This window comes from Centruroides vittatus, unplaced genomic scaffold, assembly GCF_030686945.1.
Source record: "Centruroides vittatus isolate TY-2023 unplaced genomic scaffold, ASM3068694v2 contig_345, whole genome shotgun sequence".
NCBI lineage: Eukaryota > Metazoa > Arthropoda > Arachnida > Scorpiones > Buthidae > Centruroides > Centruroides vittatus.
This window is the reverse complement of record NW_027122170.1, coordinates 2,152,669-2,164,867: the sequence shown is the minus strand read 5'-3', so window position 1 is coordinate 2,164,867 and position 12,199 is coordinate 2,152,669. Positions and strand designations below refer to the sequence as shown.

The following is a 12,199-nucleotide window of genomic DNA, read 5'->3' as shown; positions in this document are numbered from 1 at the left end:
CCAACTCCTTTTGGGAGAAAATTTTTAAATTGAAATAACGTGACTTCTGATTTGCATTGGAAGTTCATATAGAGTTAATTGGAGCAGCCTGCCCAAGCTTTCCATATCTGGTCTTGATTTTCATTTATCTAACACTGTTCTTGAGATTAATGAAAGACAGACTGATGGACAATGGGAATTTATAGGTCTACAATTTTTTCAAATTGCAGGCCAATTGGAACAATCAAATAAAATCATGAATTATTCATTCTATTTTTCTCTTATAAAGTACATTTAAAAACATTTGGATTTTTTATTTTAAGTTTTATTATTAGAACAGGTTTTATTCCATATTAAAATAAATCTTATGATAAAAAATACAATTTAAGAGTGTTGTCTTAAAATTCGATACTGAGAAATGCTATTTTAAAAAATTAATACCAATACCTGCTAATTGTAGCAGGAGAAGCCTGAGTAAGATCATCAACTTCAAACAACATATGGATCAAAGGTGTAAGCTTGATTCTTTCACTATTGGCAAGGCAGAGCGTTTTATTATCATCAAGTACTGAATTTAAATTTTCAATCCACAAAACATCAACTGGGCCATCACAGATAATCCAATGGTGGCAATCATTTTGTTCCTATAGAAATATAATTAAAAACATTTGTTTTAGTATTATATTCTTATTAAAATTACTGAATAATATTTTATACTTCTTAATAATGTTCATTATATAGACATTAAATTTCATGCTAAATTAAAACTAAAGCATATACAGGGTGTGCACAAATCATTGGACAAATTCGTAAGATTATATTTTGACTAATATTAAACACAAATACATGATATTATACTACTGTTTGAAAGAGGGATTTTTGCAGCTTTTGTGTGCCCCAAGTGTGGCAAAGCAGATACTCCCATTATTGCCAAACCTTCTCAGGCATGTCTTGTGTGATTTTCCCGACGGTGATGTGAATGCACTGTTTCAATTTCAGTAACTTTGTTGGAGTGGCAAATGTAAACTTTGTCCTTGACGAAATCCCACAGGAAGAAATTGCAAACCGCAATATCCAATGACTGGGGTAACCAAACCTGACCGGATGTCAGGGATTACTTAAATGAACTGCCAGGTTAATCACAGTGTGCGATTTCTTCCTGTGAAGATTCATCAAAGACTATGTTTATGTCCTTCTACTTCTAAGAATGTTACTGAAATTGAAACAGCACACAGCACATTCACACCACCATTGGGAAAGTCACACAAGACATGCCTGAGAAGGTTTGGTGAGAATGGGAGTACTGTCTGGACATCTATCATGCCACATATGGGGCACACATCAAATGCATTTAAGGTCAATACAAAACTATAAATAGCCCTCTTTCAAACAGTAGTAAAAGCGTATATTTCTATTCAATATTAGTGAAAATATAATCTTACAAAATCATCCAATAATTTGTGAAAAACTTTGAAATTAGAAACTCTAAAACAACGGTGAACAAAAATAAAACAAAGTGAACTCTCTAAAATATGTAAGTTCATAAATTTAGTACAATGCCAAGTTAGTGCCACTTGACTAAACTGCCAATTTTGTGAATTTGATAGGAATATTGTCACTTTTGTAAAAGTGAGACATCAACTGCTGATTTCACAAATTATTCATATTTTTGCCTATTTTACAAAATGAGCAACATTCCTGGGTTCAGCATAACATATATCAGATTAAAATATTATATTTAATTTTGAGAAATAAGTATTTTTATAATTAAATAAAGAAGAAAAGTTCAATAAATGAAAAAAATCTATTATTATTCATTTTTATACATTTGATATCTTTATAATACAGCAAGTCCTCTTATATTTATTAAATATATTATAGTCTTTATTGTATATAATGTATTATCAAATTATATTTTAGAGTATATAAAAATATCTCAATATAACATTTTAAAAAAATTCTTTTTCTTTTCTGTTGGCATCACAGATTATTATTACTACAAAATAAGTTTATTATAAAAAAATTTTGTGTTGCCAATAAAGATTATTATTACTTTTGTATTGAGTGTTTGTAACATATTAAAAACAATGTATTGAAACAGAAAATGAAAAATCCATTGCTTTTCAAAAAACTAATAAAATATAAAGTTAACTAATAAAATGGTTGAACTAAAAATAATAATCTATCTTAAGTTGAACATTAGAAGTAAAGATATTATAAAAATACTAAGTTAACCTTTTTGCTTGTTAGATCCTTCCAACATTATTGTGTATGTAAAATAAATGATTACTTGTTAATCTCAATCTCAAAAGACACTGTGGCCATTTGGCCTTTTTCAAGTGCCACAAATATACAAAAAACGAACAACAGAGAAATAAAGTTTCTGCAAATCATAAAAAAAAAGAAATACAAATGCATTAATAGCTAAGGAAAAAAAATTTTCACTGTACTAAAACAGAAAAGCATAATTTATCCACTGTAGTCAAAATCTCTTTGGAAATTTACTTCCCCCACTTCCTACGCTTTCCCTCTTTTTTTTTTTTTTTTTTTTTGGTGTAAAGGAAAAAGGTTTTTGATCTGCAGAATCATTGGTTATTTTTTCCAGTTAAAATGTATTTACTTTAAAGATCTGGCTGAGGGGGTTTTCTCTTATGTTTAACTTAAATTTCTTCTTGTTAGTTATCTCTTGGAAATCTTTATATAACAGATTCCAGTATTTTATCATTTGAAAGACTGGGGCAATTTGTCCAATTGAAAGTTTTGTTCAGGGTTTTAAGAAGTTATGGTTTAGATGATGGCTGTAGTTTTCCTTCCTGCAATGATTTTCGATAATGTTTAGAAGGTAACTGTTATGTGTTTTAAGCTTTATATATTTTAAGAGAGAAGTACAGTTTGCTTTGCATATAAAGTTTTTATGTTGTCAATTTTTTCTTGTTGATAACAATAGGAAGTTGATTCATAGTAGTTTAATTTAGAAATGGCTCTCATTAGATGATTTTGTTGTATTTGCAGACAGTTCCCCATGTAGTCATACCGTATTGAATTTTTGATTCTGTACAGATATGATAAAGTCATTTTATCATATTTATGTTTAGGAAATCCTGTATTTTTCTGATTATGCTAGTAAACTTAGCAACAGTTTTTATTAAATTTTTGATATGTCTGTCGTATCTCAGTTTACCATCTATTAAAACTAAATTAAATTAAATTAAAACTGTTAATGTATATAATTAACTTATTATTACTTGTAACTTGTAATTATAAAACAAACATAATTTTGTGTCTCCAGGTCTAAATGTCACTACAGCTAATGCACAACTGCCCAGAGACAAAAGAACATGACAAAGGTCAAAGATATGAGGTTGCCTAACTAGATCAACGGGCAATTCGGTGTGGGTTATCCCCTGGAGGTTTACATACATAACAAACATTATAATAGTAACTCCTCTGTTAGTAAAATTGTTTTTGTGATCTAAATAGATATAATATTCAGTTGTCTTTCCATCTCAATATAAAAATTGAATAACTTTTGTTTATTTGAATTGTGTGTTCCTATACAAATGACTAATTAAATTACCTGCACAGCTGTCCTCACAATTGATCCCATAAGTCCATCCTTCCATTCCAAAGTTAGTGAATTTATTTCTCCATACAGTTCTACTAAAGAAATACTTTTTGGATTTAAAACATGTGTTTTGACAGACCAATAAAACTTGTTATTTTCTTGTTTGTCATATAAGATATTTAGACTATTTTTTAAAATCTGAAAGTGCAAAAACATCATTAAAATAAGTTTACCTAAAACATTAAAATTATTTTATTAAAATATAATGACTTTAAATATAAATTAATTTCATTTCTTAAAATTATATTAATTTATATCACATATATATATATATATAAGGTTTTATTACTTAGTATCAAAAGTATTGTAAAAAACTGGAGGAAATTATGATTGTAAACAAAAATTCACACCTTATAAACTCCATAAATTCCAGTAATAAGTTTATTAACATAAAAACTAAGATACAAATGTAACCAAACTGTCTTCAAGATTTTTGGAAATAACAAACTCTGTTATGATTGCAATAATTGTCCTGAGATTTATTCCATCTCATTAGAGAGCAACCAAATTAAAATAAAATTCATGTACATGAAACTGCCAGGCAAAATCTGCATCAGAGGATCGAAAAACACAAATAAACTGTTGACAGGAAACTCTCTAACACAACTTTGGTGGATTGTTAATCACCCTGATGTCCAGGTGAATTGGGAAGAGGTTAAGATCATCAGACCTACTATAAACATCGATTCACATAAATATTTAGAAATGGTAGAAATTTATAAAGCTTACAGAAAATGTGCATGCATCAACTACCACGATGCAAACACCCTGTTTACCCCATGGCATTCCATATATGAACTCTATATTACATTTTGATGTTGATATGTGCTTCTTGTACTTCTTATTACTTATATTATACTTTTGTCCACTTTGGACATTCTTGTATACTAGGACTTGTTATACCGAGTAAAGGGTAACACACAATCTATCTTACATTATTTTACGTCTACAATATATTACATGTTTTTATTATTTTATTTTCAATTTTTTTATCTTTGTTATTTAATTTTATATGTCATAATTTTGTATCATTTCCCATTATGTTTAAATTTTTATCTTGTATTCTTTTTGTTTGAACTTTCTATTTGTTAGTTCAGTAACTGAGGAAGACTTGTTAATTTAGTCAAAAATGATTTTATATTATTAAACTTATTACTCCAGTTTGTAAAATGTGAAGTTTTGTTTATTACCTAGTATTTAGAAACTATTACACCACATCACTTTCAAAAATAAGCCCCTACTGTAGCTACACACTTCTGCTTGCATCCATACCACTTGTCAAAGCAGTCCTGGATGCTATTTTCTGTGATGTGTTTACAGGCTCTCATCATTAGGGTCTCCATCTCTGTTACTGATAAAAATGTGCACTCCTTCAACTTTTCTTTCATTTTAGAAAACAGTTAAAAGTCTCTGGAGACAAAATCAAAAGATAAAGAGAGCATTGTTATGGTCTTGATCAGTTATTTATTATGCAATAATGACTAATAGGCATCAAATACTGTATGAAGCTGTAGTAATTAAAGCCTTTAGAGACTGACTTGGCTTCCAGGCCTGCTTTGACAAATACAATGGGCTCTGGAAGAAATGTGTAGCTCAAAAAGTGCTTATTTTAAAGGTAATCTTCTGTAAATACTTGAATGATTAACATAATAAAAGTTGCTTCAAATGTTTCTTTACTTCTTATTTTTGACTACCACACACGCACATGCACACATTTATATATATATATATATACAGTCTATAATATTCATTTTTCAAAATATCAGATTACTTCATAACAAGTTGTCTTTCCACTACCAGCAGGGCCTACTAATATAACACCGTGACGTGCAACCATAGTTTGGAATAACTGAGTTGCTTTTTTTATCGTAATTTTAGTCGGTTGTAATCCTTTTGTAATGAGAGAATATTTTAATGCCTCTTGTAAAACATCGTCTTTGGGCATTGACAATTGTGTATCAGGAAACAAATCTTGAAGTAGAGCCTGAAATAGAAGTAAAATGTTTTTGTTTTAATTTCTAAGAATTTTTCAAAATATGTTTAATTAACAAATATTTGAAATACAATGTATTTTGTAATATTAAGATTAAAATTATTAATTTTTAATTAAAAACATTATCTAAAACAATTCAGCAACGACTTGCATAATGTTCCCAGCAAAAATAGTTAAAATTGTATGTGGTACCATCGATTATGAGATTTTATTAAAGAACTTTTTATTTAATTAATTATTATAAAATGGCAAAAAGCTTAATTTTGAGGGTAGAGATAAGTTTTATAAAAGATCATGAATGTTAATAATGAGTAAAATCTTCATTAAGACCGACCAAACTCTCAATATGACAAGCAATCCCCTTAACCTTTAACCACTATAATTTAATAACATCAATGCCCCCTAACAAAAACCTTCTTGCAAAATTTTGGAAATTTTTGACAAAAAGCAAACAAAATCATATCTCCCCATACAATAACATACCATCAAAATCGTTTATTACCAGAGATCAGAAGTAGGGTACTGAGGGTGAGGCATGTGCGACAAGTTGACCTGAGATGGGTCCGAGACCACACCAGGATTCCGGGCAACAAGCATGCTGATCACCTGGCCAAAACAGCGGCCAAGGGCCCATTTGAAATGGAGAAGGTGGAACCTCCAGCATTTTACATAAAAAGTACTCTACTGCAGAGATCAATGACATATTTGCAAGAGTGCTAAACCTCAGTACAGTAGGTAGGTCAACCTCTGCCTTCGTGCCTGAAGTTGGCTTAACTCCGATCAGTTGTAGTTAGATGCTGACCCAAGTCCTTATGAGACACGGGAAGTTTCTCCACTTCAAGTCCAAGTTTGAACACAGAGATGGTTGCTACTCCTGTGGGTGCCCGCGCGGTGATGCGAGGTACTATGTACTTGACTGCCCCCACATGGATGACTTCCATAGGAGGGCTAATCACATTGATTGGAATAAGCCCAAAGACCAAGTACTTCAAACACTAGCACCAAGTAAAGGAAACTTAGAGACATTAAAAGAATTGATGGAAGTAGTATTGGTTCTGTTTGACCTATAGTCCGGTGGACATACCAGGCAGGATTCCCCTTACAGGGCTTAAAGCAGTCATGGCAATAAAAAAAAGTGAGAAAAGAGAGTTCACACTGAAAAAAAGCTAAAAAAGCTAATAGTGTTAAAATGAACGAAAACAGGCATTATTAAAAAAACACACAAACGAACACATATTTTGTATCAATAACATTGCATATGATATTAGATTGATTATTAAGTGGACTGATAAGATTAAATATGAAAATAGTTAGGCTGAGTTTATACTCCAGAAAAGTGACCAGTAAGACTGCATTAAGCCAGAACAGGCCCGCATTAAGTTTTCATGTGCCCCGTACAGAATTCCCACTGTTACACAGCAAAGCAAATGGAATAGTAACATAACTACCAGAATGTGTTTCCATATAACATGCCAAATTTCAAATGCCATTTATTTCAAGAGTACATTTTTTGATTTCTTCATTAAAAAAAATGTAATTAAAGAAGAAAAAAAAAACAACTTCTGGCAGAATCAGTGGGTTGCATGTTCATTATATAGCAGGGGTGGGCAAGCAAAAGTTCAGTGGGAGCCGAAATGTAGGTTTTGCAAAATGCATGGGAGCCGCAGTTCTGTACTTTTTTATTCTGTACCTGGATTTTATTATATAATATAGAACAAGTATTGAATTTTTTTAATAAACATATTTTCACAAAATTGTGGAAATAAAACTGTAAAAATAATAATAAAAAATTAACACTTTCGGCAAGAGCCAAATAAAATTCAAAAAGAGCCGCATGCGGCTCTCGGAGTCTCATTTGCCCACGTCTGTTATATAGCAATACCACTAGTAATTGTGACCCAATCATTTATTTGGTAATTTTATCAATATTTTTTAAATGATTAAAAATAAAATTACAGCATTCATTACTGGTAATACTAGTCTCCAAATCTATTCCCCTGAATACAATAAAACAATTTGTTAGTCATTCGACCCACAACTGACAGAGAAGAGAATTTATGAAAACAATCTAATTAAACATTTAGCAGTTTGTTGTCCTTCACCGTGGGGAACCGGCAGAGTTTATTACTTTCACGGGAGAAAATATACAAAGCTTTCTACTACCCTCAAGTTGAAAAATATACAATCCCATGAAATTTAACAAATCTGACGTTAATAAGCAAATGATGAAATTATTTACAGAGAGTTGATATTTGATAAGTTTAGTTTTTTGCTCTTATAGATCAAATTACAGAAATTATAAATAAAAATCTCATTTTTTAAAAATTAAAATCATGAAATTTCGCTCACAAAAGATCGAGATGGAACGCACACTTTTCATTTTTATAATCGCTTTGTTTTATTAGACACAGATATTATTCCTATATAGATTTATTAATTATAATAAACATACATTATGTATAAAATTACATTAAAATAACACTGTAATTAATGTCTGAAATGAAAAAGTAATTGAATCGAGTCTCGCCTCCATATTAATTAACGCGTTGTTATGGGGGTCCTAGTAGAAGCTGTAATTTTCTGGGGAGGGGAACCAAGTTAACTGCGTGGGGGCCGGGCTGTAATTTTCTGGGGAGGGGCACCAGGTTAACTGGGGGGATGTGCCCACCCATGCCCGTTCCTGGCTACGCCCATGTTAACGCACCACAGTAATTAATTGATTACGTTGCATCAAATTAAATAATTTATAAAAATTGAAATAATAAATATGTTTATAAAATAATTGGCTGTATCTGTTCGCAATGATAATGTAAAACACACTGTACAGTATTATAGTTTAGCATTTCCGATATTTAATTTATTTTTGAATTTTAAAATATAAGAAAAACAATTTTTAAAATAAAGTTTTATGCATTTATATCTGCAACTTTAGATAATACAAGATATAAGAATCCATCAAAAAAGTTAATTAATAATAATTAAAATCAAGAAAAAGTATAAGTTTCTTTCGAGGTAAGGAAACTTGTAAAAAGTCAGGTACGCGATCACATGATGCCCATCTCCCCACTTTGCGTAACCAAATGGTCGAGGTTGAAATAAAACCCCAGCAGAAGTAAAAACGAACATTGGCGCATGTATAGGACAATAAACTTGAACAGGAGCGAAGATGAGACATGACACCATGTAATTTATGCTAATTACTTTCTAATATTAAAATATTAAAATCTTCAATAAATTATAATTAAATTAATTTTTTGACTGAGTTCGACTAGAAGCATATCAAAAAGCTAGATTAAAGTGAAAATAGTAGTTTTTCGACGCTAAATATTTACAAATTAATTTTTTAATTTGGTGCCAGATTGACCGCAGCTGTTCGAATGTGCACGTGCATGAAGAGTTTTATAGTTTGTTGAAATGGAAAATGAAGGACACCGTTAGAATGCAGAAAACCACGGTGCATGCCAAATATATAAGCACCCACTTAAAACCAAACTTTTGTCTTTGTCTAAAGATTGTCTCTACAGAAGTTATTAATATTTAGGATATTAGTTTAAAATCTTGTATTTCCTGGCACGAGATTCGCTTGATCTTTAATTTTACAGAGTGCGAGAAAGATACAAACTTTGAAACGAGCGTCCTATAACATTTTATTTAATAACAACAGTAGAAATCAAATTTATTATTGCTCAACAATTATTTTTTCGGTTTTTCTACGGTAGTCAAAAACGAGTAAATGTCATCGTTTAAGCTAAAGAATAGCAGGCGGTTGGGAAGAAGTTTGCTTAGCAACTTACTTCAGAAAGTATTGGGTTCTATACAATTTTCCGTTGCTAAAACATGAGTTTCTACTGTTAGTATTAAATAAAATCTACTTCTTTCTTTTGTCCACTGCGCTTAAATAAATACAAATGCTAAAAATAATGCTGTATAAAAATCACTCTTAACGCCGAACTAGAAGTGTACTTGACTTAATGCAGCGTGATTATATCGAAGCACTGCGGAGATCGGTATTTCACAAGGATACAAACAAGGAGAACCCATGTGCAAATTCCTACAGCATGTGCAGAGTATCAAGCTTTGGGAAGCTCCTCGTTTTGTTAGTCTATATAAATGTAGTACACTACATGTGTGTATGACAGTGCCTTAACATGTCGCGCACAGTCCATAAGGCATACGGGGAAGTGCTGGTTGCTATTTCGCTCCTGAGCGCATTTACGAAAAAAAAATTTCACATGGGAAGTGAAAAAAGCTAAAAAAGTGAGTTTTTCTCAGAAAAAGCTAAAAAAGAAAGGAGCTATGAAAAAAAGCTAAAAAAGCTAAAAAAGAGAGTCACTTTAAGCCCTGCCCTTATCTAGGGGAAGGGGGACCACGCCGACCGTTAATGTGTGAGCAATACTTTCAATGGTAGACACTCTAGTGCAGTACAGGCTGCACACAAAACTGTATGGCAATGTAAGAGGATTGGACTTGACAGCAAGGAAAGCGAGGAAGGTTGGTCCCCATTGGGTAGTACCACCAGAGCCTAAGCATTTAACTTGAGTCTGATCTTTTAAGTCCAGACACCTCAGTGACTGCTAGGTGTTTGATCTTCCTATGATTAAGATACAGTCTCTTTGTATTCTGTAGTAACATTTGGTGGAGCAGAGACAAATTTACTTAGACTTGTTATATGAGGACACACAGAAAAAACCCCCCCCAACATTTTTTGCATTTTTTAGTGTTTTAAGGCCCTGAGTCAAAAAATGTAAAACTCTTGGGGGTTATTTTTTGGCTGATTTCCATACTTTCCCTCTGTTATATATAATATCCAAAAAAGTAAAATGACAAAAATATTGTTAATTATTTCATTTTATCACTCAAAATGATTCCAATTCTTTCAAGATTCTATCTAGTAATAAAAAATTTAATAGAAATATAAATAAAACAGATAATATTTCTTTTCAAGAAAAATAAATATAACATGGAATTTACATAAAATACAAAAATTATTTTTACAATATATTTTTGATAACTGATATGAAATTTTCTCAATGAAACTGTGAAGAATCTAAATATAACTAATGGTTTTTAAACTCAAATTTATAATTTTAACTTGAATTTAAAAATTGAAAAACAAAATTTTCACAGAAGGAAAATTGTATGAACATATCATGCATGCAATGACAACAGTAAAATTATATAATTTATCTTAATATTTAACACATAACCAGTTCAAACAGCATTATTTTTTAGGAATTATTGTGTTCACAGACTCCATAATTACTACCCAATCAACAACTTAACCCAGATGCATTTCAGAAATTACAATTTCCTTCCTCAGTGGGTTTTCTTCCATACAAGCTAAACAAGGCACAAACACTTTTTCAATACACTTCCATACAAGCTAAACAAGGCACAAACACTTTTTCAATACACTTCCCAATTTTTAAATATTCTAACAGTTTTGACTATTTTCATAAATCATTTTTTTCCTGTATTTTTTCATTAACAATACAGTGGAACTTTGCTTAATGAGCACCTCGCATAATGAGTATTTCGTATAATGAGCAAAACAAAATTGTAAAAAATGATTCGCTTAATGAGCGATGTTTCACATAATGAGTGATGGGGAGAGGGGAAGTTCCGGATTGTGTGCATGTTCCATCGGTCTGTATTTAGCACTTGTTCTGCTAGCATCTTAGTGTCACTCATGATCACACATTTTTCCAAACTTGTTTTCACACATATTACACATAAACATCAACAACCATAGCCCGTTATATAATAAGCATGTCAAACAATATGTCAAATTTTTGGGCTATGTAAAGGATTTAATTAAATATTAGAAATTAATTTGACTAGAGGTAGGCAGTTATGTTTCCATCTTGTATTAAATTTAATGACTGATTCCAAATTAATTTCCAGAAATGTCTAAATTAAAAATTAATTATTTATAATTATTAAATTTAATACAAAATGGAAACATAACTGCCTACCTTTAGTCAAATTAATTAATTTCTAATATATAATTATAGCTTTAACAGAGCCCAAGAATTTGGCATATTGTTTGGCATGTTTATCAGATATATTATCTGTGATTACTTTTGTTTTCTGCAAATCGAATTCGCATTCCAGGTTGATTCATTCTATGCTCGATGAAAAGATGAAGATGATTTACGCTCCTTAACAATGTATATTGTATAAATGTATTTGAATAAACATTATACATAAAATATTTGAGTATTTTTTCGGCATGGAATGAATTATTGTATTTTACATTAATTTATATGGGAAAAACTGTTTTGCTTAACGAGTGTTTTACATTACGAGTAAGATTCTGAAATGGATTATGCTTGTTAAGTGAGGTTCCACTGTACTTTATTATACACAAGTCCTTGCTGTTATTGCTTTCACATCATGATGTGGAAGACAATAAATGAAAGTGATAATGGCAAGGACTGTGTATAATAAAGTATTGTTAATGAAAAGAACCCAGGAAAAAAATGATTTTAATATGAAAATAGTCAAAACTGTTGGAAGATTGAAATATTGGAGTGTGTATCAAAAAAGTGTTTGTGCCGTGTTTAGCTTGTATGGAAGAGACCCACTGAGGAGAGAAATAT

At 30.8% G+C, this 12,199-nt stretch overlaps 1 protein-coding gene across 3 annotated transcripts in view; it reads right to left on the bottom strand.

The window, feature by feature from the left end:
* Dhc16F (Dynein heavy chain at 16F) overlaps window positions 1-12,199 on the bottom strand; it is a 383,439-nt gene that overhangs the window by 161,981 nt on the left and 209,259 nt on the right. For all 3 annotated transcript variants that reach the window (XM_067269011.1, XM_067269009.1, XM_067269010.1), the window contains exons 34-36: window positions 5,376-5,588; window positions 3,557-3,742; window positions 427-623 (exon numbers count right to left, since the gene is read on the bottom strand). In XM_067269011.1, the coding sequence (XP_067125112.1) occupies window positions 427-623; window positions 3,557-3,742; window positions 5,376-5,588 (596 nt within the window). The remainder of the gene's footprint in view (window positions 1-426; window positions 624-3,556; window positions 3,743-5,375; window positions 5,589-12,199) is intronic.